This window comes from Sarcophilus harrisii, chromosome 2 (assembly GCF_902635505.1).
Source record: "Sarcophilus harrisii chromosome 2, mSarHar1.11, whole genome shotgun sequence".
NCBI classification, from domain to species: Eukaryota; Metazoa; Chordata; class Mammalia; order Dasyuromorphia; family Dasyuridae; genus Sarcophilus; species Sarcophilus harrisii.
Genome location: NC_045427.1, coordinates 511,150,133 through 511,164,393, shown reverse-complemented (window position 1 = coordinate 511,164,393; position 14,261 = coordinate 511,150,133). Strand labels below are relative to the sequence as shown.

General features: G+C 34.1%; 1 protein-coding gene across 2 annotated transcripts in view; it reads right to left on the bottom strand.

Annotated features, from left to right (window-relative positions):
* MINDY2 (MINDY lysine 48 deubiquitinase 2) overlaps positions 1-14,261 on the bottom strand; it is a 121,416-nt gene that overhangs the window by 14,293 nt on the left and 92,862 nt on the right. For both annotated transcript variants that reach the window (XM_031955280.1, XM_031955279.1), the window contains exon 7: positions 5,951-6,124. In XM_031955280.1, coding sequence (XP_031811140.1) covers positions 5,951-6,124 — 174 coding nt within the window. The remainder of the gene's footprint in view (positions 1-5,950; positions 6,125-14,261) is intronic.

Here is a 14,261-nt window from a genome sequence, read left to right as displayed (position 1 = left end):
TCAAAAATCATTTTGATCCTAACTTGGAACAGTGTGTTAACTATTTCTCTCAGCTTTATGTCATCTACAAATCTGCTATGCATAAAACTTTTGCCTTTATTTCTCTGTGGTAATCTACACTTTATCCTGCATGTTTCTTGTTTGTACACTATTTGCAAGTTATCTCATCCAATGAACCATGAGATCCTACAGAATGAAGACTAATTTTTTTTTTTTTGGCCATTTTTTACTTTTCCAGTGATTAGCACAATGTCTGGCACAGAAAAGGTGTTTAACAGATATTTGTTGTCTTCACTTCCAGTCTTTAGTAAAAATGATAAACAGCAAATAGTTAAGCACAGATTCCTGAGACATTCTACTGGAAATGTCCTTTTGAGCTGACATCAAAGAATTGATTATTACTCTCTGATTCTGGCCATTCAATCATTTAGTCAATTAACATTTACTAAGTGCTTCTCATGTGCCATGCAATGTGCAGTGCTGAAGATATAAAAAGAAGTAGACAGTCCCATTCATCAAGGAAACACAATCTAATTGGAGAGAAAATAAATGTGTACAAACAAGCTAAATATAGGAGAAATAGGAAATAATGAGGACACAGAAGACACTAGATTTAGAGGCTGGGAAAGATTTTCTGTAGAAGATGAGATTTTAGTTGGGATTTCAAGCCAGGGAAAGCTATGGTTGGAGATGAGGAAGGGAGAACATTCCATGCATGGAGAAAAGACAGATAAAATGGCCAGAGCCAAAAGAGTGTCTTGTTCAAGGAACAGCATGAAGGCCAGTGTCTCTGGATTGAAAAATATGTGGCTGTTGAACCTGTCTAGGAGTGGGGGGACAACAGGAGGAAGGGAGAAAAATTTGGAACATAGTGTTTTGGAGAGATGAATATTAAAAATTATCTTTGCATGAATTAGGAAAAATAAAAAGGTATAATAAAAACAGGCAGGGGCGCTAGTTTAAAAGGTAGAATACTGAATGCCAAACACAGAATTTTCTATTTTGTATGGAAGCCATAGGGAATCAATGAAATTCATCAAATGTGGTGGGGTGAGGGAGTCACATGATCAGATTTGATCTGTTAAATCTGTTAAAACACAGATTTGTGTTTTAAGAACATTATTTTGGTGGCTGAATGGAGGATGAACCAGAATAGGGAGAAACGTGAGGCAAAAAGACTCACTAACAGGCTATTGCAATGGTTTGGCCATGAGGTGACGAGGGCCATGCACCAAAAGGTGGCAGTGTCAGAAGAGAAAAGGTTGAGAAGAAAAAATTTGAGAGATGTTGCAAATAAGAAACTTAAAGACCTTGGCAAAAGGGAGTGATAAGAAGACAATCAGGAGTTAAGGATGATATATAGGTTGGAAGGCTGAGGCAATAGGAGAATACTGCTCGTCTTTACAAGAATAGGGAAGGTAGGAGATGGGAAGGGTTTGGGGTGAAAATAATGAGCCCAGTTTTGGACAGTCAAGTGTAAGATGTCTATTGAACACCAAGTTCAAGATGTCTGAAAGGTATTTGGAGATGTGAGACTTGGAGAGTCAGTAGAGAAAGTAGAATAAGACAGGAAGATTTGTGAATGATCAACAATGAGAAGGTAAATAGATCCATGGGTGCTGATGAGAACAGTATTGAAATAATACAGAGGGAAAAGAAAAGATGACCCAGTTTGTTATTCTTGTTGTTTGCCCTTCATTCTTGGAGAGGACGACTATGACATCAGGGAGGGGATGCCATGACATGCAAGAGTTAGATTTAAGTGAGGGAGGGCTGGGCAAGGTCACTTGCTCATTCTCTCCTGTAGAGCTATATATATATATGGGTCTAGTGGCAAGAAATAGATCGAGATGACTGGAGATGATTCTAGATGCAATGAGAGGGAACGCTGAGGTTCTGTGATAAAGAGAAGGATCTAGATAAAGATCCAGAATAGGAGAGTAAGAATAAGTGGTCTGATAGTAAAAGGAGAACCAGGGAAGAGTGGGATCCTGAAAATCTATAGAGAAGAAAGTATCAAAAGGAAAGAATGATCCATAGTGTCACAGGAGAGAATGAGAATTAAGAAAAAGGAAATAAATTGGCAATTAAGAAATAACTTTTGGAAGAGAAGTTTCTCTGGTATGATCAGATTGAAGCCAGATTGTAAGGGGTTAGTTAAGAAGAGAGTAAGTGGAGGCACCTGCTATTAATGGCTTTTTCCAAGTTTAGCTAAAAAGGGTAGAAGAAATAGATACATAACAATAGTAGTAAGGATGCAAGTTCTGAATACATCTAATTATAATTATCTCATAGCTAACATCAGTAAACATTAACTGTCTTTTCTGTGTCAGGTTCTGGGTATATAAAGACAAAAATGAAAAAGTCCTTGCCTCAAAGACTCACATTCTATCAGGGGAGATAATATGTAAACATCAAATAAATATGAGGTAATATGTAGGAAAAAGGCATTAGTAGCTGCTGGTGGTGGGGTTATGAAAGACCTAAGGAGATGGCACAGCTGAATTCTGAAAGAATAAAGATATTCTAAAAGGTGGAGGAGTGCATAATGATGATGCATAGAATGGAATATTGTATATAAGGAATAGCTCATAGCCCTTTTTACTTAGAAGTATTTTTTGTGTGGACCAGAGTATGTGAGAGAGGTGTTAGACACTGATAAAATCTACATAAATGGCTATCTACAGAACTGCCTGATCTACCAATTTAGTGATGGTACCCAAAAACCATATTTGTACAATCTAGCATGACCTGTTCATGATAAAGCCAGAAAGCCTCTCTGTGATTATTTTCTTTTCTAAATATTCACAAATCACTCCTTTTAAAAAGATACATTTTTGTTGATAAGTGTTTCCAACACCTTAAATTCTGAATATAATCTTCCTCAAAGAATAAAAAAAGGAAAAGGAAAAACAAACCAGTTCAAAAAAATTAAATAACATTAAATGAATTTAAAATACATACAACAGTCACACACTTAGTCCCTTATCTCTGCAAAAGAAGGAAGAAGGTATATTTTCTCAACTCCTTTCTATAATTATAAAGCATTCAGTTTCATTTTTAAACATATTTTAAATAAGACATGGTTGAACTGTGTGGCAATCATGAAAATCATGCTTACTGGACAAAAGTTTGCAGATTCTATTCTCGTTCCGTTCTTGAAAATGGTATATTTGCCCTTTTCATGTTCTTTGGGATCTCTCAAAATTTATTAACAGCAAGTTTAACAATCTTATCTTCTAGTTCTTTCAGTATCAAAAGATGAAGTTTATTCAGGTCAGATGACAGAATCTTATCAAGAATATATAAGTGCTTTTACTATCTTCTTACTATGAAAAATTAAATATTAATAAATTTAGGTAAGATCCCAAGCCTGCATTATAACCATCAGTATAAAAATACTGATTAAACTTAAGTCTCTATTAAAGTAAAAAGAAAATTATATTTCAGGAAACACTAGAGAGGACTTCTTTTTTTTCCTCTTTAACTATTTAAAAAAAATTTTGATTTTGGTAGCTAGGTGGTGTAGTTGAGAGAGCACCAGTCCTGAAGTCAAAAGGACCTGAGTTCAAATTTGACCTTAAACACTTAACACTTCTTAGCTGTGTGACCCTGGGCAAGCTACTTAACCCCAATTGCCTCAGCAAAAAAAAAAAAAAAAAAAAAAAGGTAATTTTAATTTTATTTTCAGTTCTGAATTACTTCCCTTCCTTCAATCTTTCCTTTATCCTTTGAGAAGGCGAAAGATATAATACTAATCATATATAAAAAGTTATGCAAAACTTATTACAATACAGATATAAGTGATTTTAATTAGGAAAAGAGTTCTTAATTCAAATTAGATAAATGAGGCATAAATTTATGATTTTATAATCATAATTTTTACTACAGATTTGTAGAGGCATTCAAAGTAAAGAACAACAAAAAAACATAGATCAAAACTCAATCAAAAAGAATTTATGCCTAAATAAATAAAAGTCTTATATTCCCAGCTGAAAAAAAATTGTGTACATTTGTTTTGCTATATACATATAACAAGTAGAAGAAATTATCAGTTTTGACCTGAAATTTTTTTGGTTTCAGAGTATGAAATCACTTGTAATTTGCTTTTCATTTCTTATTGAACTACTCTGTGAAAATGATGAATAAAATGGAGATGGACCCAAACCAATTAGTTATAACTAGTTATTTATTGCACTTTTATTGAAGGCCTGCTATGCTCCAGGCACTATGCTAAGCATTTGGGACATAATGGAAAGCAAAAAACAGTCCTTGTTCTCCAGCATCTCACAACTGAATGGAGAGACAGCATGAAAATAATTATGTATAATCAAGATATACAAAGAATAAATTGGTTTCCAGAGCTGAGAGGTAAGTGTCTAATGGGAGATATAACAAGGAGCTTACAGTATATCAAGATTAAGATGTAAGAAGACTGGAAAGATTATAAATGATTTTAAAAGCCAGAGATTTTTGTTTGTTTGTTTGTTTGTTTTCATTTGATTCTATTAGATGACAGGGAGCTGGTGGAGGAGTGAAATGTTCAAATCTGAGTTCTAGGAAAATCAATTTGATAACTGAGTGGAAGATAAGAGTAGAGAGGGAAAAGACTTGGAGCAGTGCAGTTACGAGGTGATGAGGGCCCATACCAGCATGGTGGCAGCATCGAAGGAAAGAAACTGGGATGTACAAGAAATACTGTGACAGGTAGAAGTGACAAGACTTGACCACTGATTGCATATAGGTATGAGAGAGGGCAAGGAATTGAGGAGGACTCAAACAGGCTCACAGCCTAGGTGACTAGGACTTCTCTAAACTGAGAAGTACTCAAAATAACTGGATGGTACTCTCCAAATAAGAAAGTCAGAAAGAGGGAAGGATATGTGAGAGAAAGATGTTTCATTTTAGACATGTTGAGTTTAGCAGATCTACTAGTTTGAGATGTTTAATACTCAGTTGGAGATGCTGGGGAAGAGATTAGTACTGGACAAGTAAATCTTAGAGTAATGTGCACTGAGTTGATAACTGAAACTACGAAAGCTGATTAGATCACGAAGTGAAATTATATAAAAAGAGGAAAAAAAGAGGGCCTAAAGCATGATTTTGAGAGACATGATCTGGCATAACCTGGATCTAAAAATCTAACAAAGAAAACTGAAAAAGAATGGTCAGGCAGGTAGGAGGAGAATCAGAAGACAGCAGTGTTCCTGCTCCTCTCCTTGAGGATCAAGGAGAAGTTTGGAGAGAAGATAAGAAGGATAAGGACTGAGCAAAAGCCATTAGATTTGGCAATTAAAGGATCAAGGGATCTTTTGTAACTTTGGAGAGAGAAGTTTCAGTTGAATAAAATTGGAAGCCAGACTGCAAAAAGTTAAAAAGACAGTGAGAGAAAATGAAAGAGAGGTATTTAATGCAGATGGTTTTATTAAGGACATTATCCACAAAAAGAGGATAACTATAGGACAGCAACTAATAGAAAGACATGGATCAAGTGAGAATTTTTTGAGGATGGGGGAAACAAGGTTGTAGTAGAGAAGCCACTAGTAGACATAGAGCAATTGAAGATTAATGAGGATTATAGAGGGTCTAGAATCTACTGGAGAAGATGGGATGGTGCAAGTCATCATTTGGGTAACCTTTTAAAGTGCAAATTAATTCAACTATGTAAATTCCACTCATCCATAAGTTTCTCCACTTGACATCTGAATATCAGAAGCTTAAGTGGAAATGTTGGAATAACTTTCTACTATTTTATGTTTTATCCCCCCTAACCAAATTTACCCTCTCTATAATTTAGAAATAAATAAGCCAGTAAGACAAAGTGACAGGTGAATTAACTTCTCAGCCCTGTATTAATAAATTCAATCTTAACTGAAAAGAAATACTTTGGAAACATTCTTATATCTGAATGGAATGGGTATTTTTAAAAAGAAAAAAAAAGCTGGCTTACCTGATCAATCTGATCTTGTTGCCCTCTATATACAGTTTCTGGATCTGAGGGAGGCCTCAGATGGAATTCTGAGTCACAAAAATTTCCATCACCATCTACATTATGCAGACTTTCCCAAACAACTTTTTCTTCAGTAAGAAAGCCCTGGTCTGTTACCAGCAAATATAGTTGACCCTTAATAAGACATAATGAAAGAATAGAGTTAAACTGGAAAACATTATTTAGCATAGTATTCGGAATTGTTTTTTAAAGAATATTTATCATTTCTATCTTCATAGGGTTTAGTCAGTATGCTGGTAAAATTTGTTTGCATAACCTTCTGAATCTAGCTATTCTAGTTTTAAATTAGTACCTTTCAGCAAAAACAGAAATAGAACTCTCACCTGACATATCCAATTAACAAATGAATTACAAATGTACCTTTGGGGGAATATCACATCATGAATTAGAAAAGTGCTGTAAAAAATATCAGGTTAAGACATAAGAAACTATCATAAAAGAAGATGAAGAACTAAGGTAGTTACCAATAAAATTATACTCCCTCTTTAAATTTTAAATTTGTTTTTTATTAAAGTTTTTTATTTTCAAAACATATGCATGGGATAATTTTCAACATTCATCCTTGCAAAACCCTGTTTCAGTTTTTTTCCTTCCCTTCCCCCATCTCTTCTCCTAGATGACAAGTAATCCAATATATGTTAAACAGGTGCAATTCTTCATATTTCCACAATTATCATGCTGCATAAGAAAAATCAGATCAAAAAAGAAAAAAAGAGGAGGAAAAAAAATGCAAGCAAACTAAAACAAAAAGAGTGAAAATACTATATTGTGATCTCCACTCAGTTCCCACAGTCCTCTCTCTGGCTACAGATGGCTTTCTTCTTCACAGATCATGAACTTCACAGATCACAGAACTGGCCTGAATCATCTCATTGTTGAAAAGTGCCACGTCCATCAGAATTAATCATCACATAATCTTGTTGTTGCCAAGTACAATCATTGTACTATCTCCAGGCCTTTCTAAAATAATTCTGCTGATAGTTTCTTATAGAACAATAATATTTCATAACATTCATATACCATAACTTAACTTTATTCTCCTACTGATGGGCATCCACTCAGTTTCCAGTTTCTTGCCACTACAAAGAGGGCTGCCACAAACATTTTTGCACATGTGGATCCCTTTCCCTTCTATATGATCTCTTTTGGATACAAACCCAGTAGAAACACTATGCATAGTTTGCCAGTCCTTCAGGCATAGTTCTATAATGCTCTCCAGAATGGTTGGATCAGTTAACAACTCCAACATTAGTGTCCCAGTTTTCTCATATCCCCTTCAACATTTGTCATCATTATCTTTTCCTATCATCTCAGCCAATCTGAGAGGTGTGTAGTGGTATCTCAGACTTGTTTAAATTTGCATTTCTTTGGTCAACAATGATTTATAACAATTTTATAACAATGATTTACATAGATGTTTTCAATTTCTTCATCTGAAAATTGTCTGTTCATATTCTTTGATCATTTATCAATTGGAGAATGGCTTGAATTCTTATAAATCTGAGTCAATTCTCTACATATTTTAGAAATGAGGCCTTTATCAGAACCCTTGAATATAAATTTTTTTTGGTAGTTTATTGCTTCCCTTCTAGTCTTGTTTGTACAAAAAGTCTTGTTTGTACAAAAAACATTTTAACTTAATATAATTAAAATTATCCATTTTATATTCAATTATGTACTCCAGTTGCTCTTTGGCTACCAATTCCTTCCTTCTCCACATATCTGAGAGGTTAAACTATTCTTTGTTTTTCTAATTTGCTTATAATATCATTCTCTATGTCTAAATCATGAACACATTTTGACCTTATCTTGGTATATGGTGTTAGGTGTGGGTCAATATCTAGTTTCTGCCATAGTAATTTCCAATTTTCCCAGCAGTTTTTGTCAAATAGTAAGTTCTTATCCCAAAAGCTAGAGTCTCTGTGTCCTTCTTTAATTCTTTAGGCAGACTACAGTACCTTTGGAAGGCCTCCTCACTTTTTTAACCCTTTCTCATCATGATCCTTTCCCTTGATATTCCCTTAAATATGGTTATTCTCCAAGGCTTCCTGCATCTATCTCCTCTCAACATATTCTGTCCCCACACTGATTTCAACCATTCCCACAACTTTAGTTATGATTTCTAAATAAATGCCTTATAAGTCTCATAAATCCAATAGAGTGCACGCATTCTGAGAACAGTTAACACTTCACTTTTGTTTGTCCTTATTTTTACCTAACATACATTTTTACCTAATACATCCTGGCACACAGGATGTATTTAATAAATACTAGTTTTCTTCTCCTTTCTTCTCTTTCTCTTCATATCCCTCTTCTAGCTTATATATTTCAAATCTATACATCCAGAGGGAAAAATGTGACTAGAAGGGTGAAGGCCTCAGGATCATACCATATAAGGATCATTTAAAAGTATTAGGGATATTTAATCTAAAGACGACAAAATTTTGGGGAAGCATAACTGTAAATATTATATATTATGTTCTAAATACATATGTATGTATTTATAATAGCAATATTTATATGTATATATGTAAGATATATACATATAAATATATTATAAAATATATATATATAAAATCTCTCAAGTGTAATTCTCTCCACTCATTAACACAATTCTAGTTCAAGTCTTCCTCAGCTCTCTGGAGCATAATGGACTAACTTTTTTCCTGGTCTCAATGTTACCATCTCTTCTAATCAAGCTATCCTTCATGTTAGTACAACTATGTCAGAACTGTTTCTGTTAGCTTAGCAGATAAATCTTAGAGGGCTACCTGATGCTGGAAAAGTTAAGTAAACTCATCCTCAGTAACTGTTACAAGGTGTCAAATATGAGTTCTAAACACCAGCTTTTATGAATACAAGCCCGGCATTTTCCTCTCTATCCCTGATCCAGCCACAGCAACAAATTTAATGAAGGGATCTGGCCATGTTACGCCTTTGTTCAAAAATTTGAACACCTTTCTAGTGACTCTAGAAGAAAAAGAAATCTCTTAGTGTAGCATTACAGTCCTCCACAATTTGGCTTCAACCTACCTTTCTCATTTCATATATGTTATTTGAAGTTACAACCAAACTATACTAAAAGTAACATCCTCGTCTTGTTCTGAATTTGACCTGATCCTCATGCTTTTCTTCTCTCTGGAGCTGGGCTTATATTCTCTATCTTTAGAAACCTTAGGGGATCTTAATCCTAGATGCAATTATATACATGTTTTACCTTCATATCCTTCAAACTACTGAGGGTTCTGGAGCAAGTAAATAATACATGTTTACAGACTTCAATAATTAATTTTCCTTCTGCTAATTCAAATTTTGACCCTTTTGCAACTGTGTAGCACTTTCATGAATGGATACGATAGGACACAGAGAAGAACAAACTTTAAGGGTAAAAAAGCAGAAGAAACAAGTATTTTTGAAAACTTACTGTATCTTCAACATTATGTAAAAATTCCTTCCCTGAGCTTTTTTCCTATTCTTTTTATCACTCCCATTGAAAGATCAAGAATCAGCTATACAAAAAATCTCAGGAAAATGAGTGTGAACCCACTACATAGAATCCCCAATCCCTCTATTTCTGTCTGCCTGCATTTTTGATTTTCTTCACAGGTTAATTGTACACTATTTCAAAGTCCGATTCTTTTTGTGCAGCAAAATAACTATATGGACATGTATACATATATTGTATTTAACATATATTTTAACATATTTAACATATATTGTCTTCCTGCCATCTGGGGGAGAGGATGGAGGAAGGAGGGGAAAAATTGGAACAAAAGGTTTTGCAATAGTCAATGTTGAAAAATTACCCATGCATATATCTTGTAAATAAAAAGCTATAATAAATAAATAAATAAATAAGTGGTACATTAAAAAAAAAAAAAAGGATCAGCTATAATGAAGTTACTATATACCTTTTGCTCTAGCAGTGTTTCTGTTGGATCTGTAAGCCAAAGAGATCTTAAAAGAGGGAAAGGGACCCACATAGGCAAAAATGTTTGTGACAGCCCTTTTTGTAGTGGCAAGAAACTGGAGACTGAGTGGGTGCCCATCAGATGGGGAATGGTTGAATAAGTTACTCAGAGAGAGCTGGACAAACTTACATATACTGATGCTAAATGAAGTGACTAGAATCAAGAAAATATTGTACACAGCAACAATAAGATTAGGTGATGATCAACTGTGATGGACATGGCTTTTCTCAACAATATGGTGATTCAAGATAGTAACACTAGATTTGGGATATAAAGAGCCATTCACATTCCAGAAACAGACCTGTGGAAACTGAACATAGATTGAAGCATGGTATTTTCATGATCTTTTTTTGGTTGGTTTAGTTTTTTCCCTTTTCCTCTGATTTTTCTTGCATAACATGAGAAATATGGAAATATGTTTAAAAGAATTGCACATATTTAACTTGTATCAGATAGCTTGCTGTCTTGGGGAAAGGGGAAGTAAGGAAGGGATGGAGAAAATTCTGGAAAACAGTTTGACAAAAACGAATGTTGAAAACTACTTTTACTTCTATTTAGAAAATTATTGAAATTATTGAAAAAAAATTTAAGTTAAACATTGACAACCTACATGAAAAGTAATCACAAAAGTGATATTTAGATTTTACAAGTTTATGTGTTCACATTAGCCTTGGACAGATTAAAAAAATATTTAAAAATAAATACAAAATAAGAAAAAAAAAACCAAAATTTAAAGAGATAGAAAAAAGGAAAGACAAAACATTGTTATGGGTCAACAGAACATCAGAAAGGTATGTGACAATAAACTTTCATTTCAAGAAAGCATATATAACAATAGAAGACATTATTTTCATGAAAGTCATATAATCTTTGCTTCTTAGATTAGTTATAAGAAATTCAGTAAAATAACTCTCTTTTAAAAATTCAACTTATAGCATGCCTACTATATGTAGTATTAGAACTTAGTGACTTTCTATGTAATGAAATTTCGAGATTGTTTCCTAGCTCTCACTCCTCCCAACAAAACTGTTCTTACAAACTGACTAATAAAAGGCAACAAGGCTTTTCATGTCACAATTTGAGTTAAAAAATGGTGAATGGTGAGAAAGATACAAAAAGATTGGGAACTAATGACAAATTTCATTTATTTCATAATTTTTTTAGTTGGCCTCAAAATTGGCCTTAAATAGCACTTTGTAGTGTTTTACTAAATATTAATAATATTTCAAGATACTACTACATGTCCAAACATCCAAACACTGTGCTAAGTTCTGGGGATCTCTGTTTTCAAATAGTAAAGGAAAACTGGCAGGTCTTAATCTGATGGAAAGGCTTTAAAGGCTTATTTTATTTTGTTTTATTTTATTTTTTTTATTTAATAGCCTTTTATTTACAGGTTATATGTATGGGTAACTTTACAGCATTAACAATTGCCAAACCTCTTGTTCCAATTTTTCACCTCTTACCCTCCACCCCCTCCCCCAGATGGCAGGATGACCAGTAGATGTTTAAAGGATTATTTTAGCTGACTATCTTTTTGTTTCATGAGTAGCTATGGTCTTCTAAGATAGCAAGATTTTAAATAAGGCTGCAAAATCTGAATTCATAATGGGAATATTCTTATTGATAGAATCATGGATCAATGAAGCATGTTTTTTTTTTTTTTAATTTTACAAACATACACATATTTTCAGTCAATAAGAATCTGCCCTCTCAACTACTACTATTTCAATGAGAAAAGAAAAATAAAACCTATTACAAAACAAGTCAAGTAAACCAAATTTTAATATTGGCCATGTCCAAAGGAAAAAAAATCTTTCAGTGTATACTTTGAGTACTTCACTTTTCTACTGGGTGGTGAGCAGCATGTTTCATAATTAGTCCTCCAAAATCATGGTTAGTTATTACATTGAATAAAGTTCCTTATTCGTTCAAAGTTATTTTTCTCTACCACATATTATTATAGTTCTGTTCACTTCATTGTACATCAGTTCATATAAGTTTTTCCTAGGTTTCTCAAAAAATATTCCCTTTTATTATTTCATGCAGCACAACAGTATTCTGTCAATTTATATAATTTAATTTGTTCAGCAACCTTCCAAGTTATGGGAAGCTTCTCAGAATTCTATTCTTTGTCACCTCAAAATGAGATATAAATATTTTTGTACATATTTAGAATTTGTTTTGCTAAGGTCTAATCCCTTCCTTAATCTGCTTTCTCTGTAACATTGCCTTTCTTCTTATTTTCCTGTTGAGTGAAATGTATTACTGTAATCAACTCTGTGTGTGTGTGCATGTATGTGTGTGTGTATTTAGATGAGATCTGAGTGTTAGCTGTTCTCCATAACTTGTTTATATACATGTCTATTTGAATACTTTGATTATGTGAGATAATTTTTCCTACTCTTCATCCCTCTATTTCTCCATGCCTCCACTGTATTCCTTTTCCTCACTCTTTCAATACTCTCTTAAAATCATCAAGATACAACATAACCATCTAAAGCCTTCTGTAGACACTATGATGATGTTAGGTTTCAGAGGAAAGATCTGTATTTCCCCCATATTTAAATGTAAGCAGTTAGTCCTTGTTTAGTTCTACCACTGTTCATTCATATTTATATTTTTATGTTTTCAATATTGTGTTTGAACTCCAAAATTTCATTGCATTTTTAGTCTTTTAATCAGGAATTCTGGGAAATCTATTTCATTTTCCTCTCTAATATAATAACTCAGTTTTGCAAGGGAAATTATCCTTGGATACAAGCCCATATACTGTGTTTTCAATAATAGTATATTCCAAGTTTTCCACTCTTTTATAATGCTGGTGCCAAATCATTTGTGATTCATTTCTTGCTATGCTTTATTATTTGTTGTCTTCTAGAGTCACTGGCTTCCTCGACTTGGTCCATTCTAATTTTCAGAGTTAGTTCTTTAGAACACGGTTTTGTACCTTTTCTTCTAAGCTGTTAATTCCCTTTCCAAATCTTTTTTCCATAGGTCTCATTTCTTTTCCAATTTTTTCTTCTAGTGCTCCCATGAGATTGACATAAACATTTTAAAACTTCCTTTATTTCTTCCAGGAATTCTAGCTGGTATCTAAGCTTGGTTTTCTCTGAGACCTTGCTTACAGCTGTTCTGGACCCATTCCTGTCTTCTGGGTTTGAGTGTTCAGCATCTCTGACATCATAATAACTCTTTAGGTTGGGTATGGTTCTTTTCTTATTATTTTTCCAATCTGCTTCCTGACTTTTGGGTGTTAGGGTAGGCTCTATATGGGCTGTTCCTGTTCTTAGGGGTATTGATTGTGTTAATCCAGGATCTAAGGAACAGGCAAAGCAGCCTGATTCAGGGTAAATTCTGGGGGTTTCCCTGGTCTGAACTCTGCAAGTTCTTGACCTGGGTGGGGACTAGGTAGAAGTTGCTGAACTCAAGCTACACCTTCTAGCTAGAAAGTTCCTCTGGTTCAAAGAGACAGAAGAATTGTAGGTTTCCCTTTGTCTATGATTCTTTCCTAGAATTATTATTTATTATTTCTCTGCAAGCTTAAGACTGGATTAGAAGATGGAACTGAGATCCTGCTCTGCTCTTCAATTCCAAGTTATACCAATGTTGCTTGCTTCTAAGCTTGAACTTTTCTCTGTACAAAGTATTGGGCTTTCCTAATCATTAACAACATTATATCAGGAAGCAGGTACCCTTTCTAGAAAGCCCTGGATCTCTGACCTAGAACTGGGTAGTGGGCTCTGAAGCTGCCAGTTGGCAGTTGTTTCTGCACCTTGCAAGCAGGGTGCCAATCTGGCTCTTGTGCACAACTTGTCCCAAGATGCTTCCAGATCTGCCTCTAGTGTTTGGAGACTTCTCTATCTCCTTACACCAGTTTAGGCTGGAGAAATCATCATGCCTTTTTGAATTTCCCTATCAGGATTCAATCTGGTGCATTTTCTTTTCTAGATCTGTTTGGAGGAAGTTTTTGCAGGGCTCACTGCACTATTTCCTGTTACTTTGTCATCTTTGCTTTGTTTCCTCCTATCTTTCTCAATCATGCCACATTTCCACAATCCACAGCAATCCACACAAAGTGAAACTTTGGTCATTTAGCTCATTCCACTTTATGGCCTGGTATTCAACCCTGTGATATTAGGTCATAGAGCATCTTGTATAAAACAAGTGATATATAGGGAATATGCAGTATATGTGGAATACAATAGGTTCATGGTCCTCTTGATTAGAGCCTAATGATAAATGTAAGATACTCGTATTAAGAGGCTAATGACTCCTGC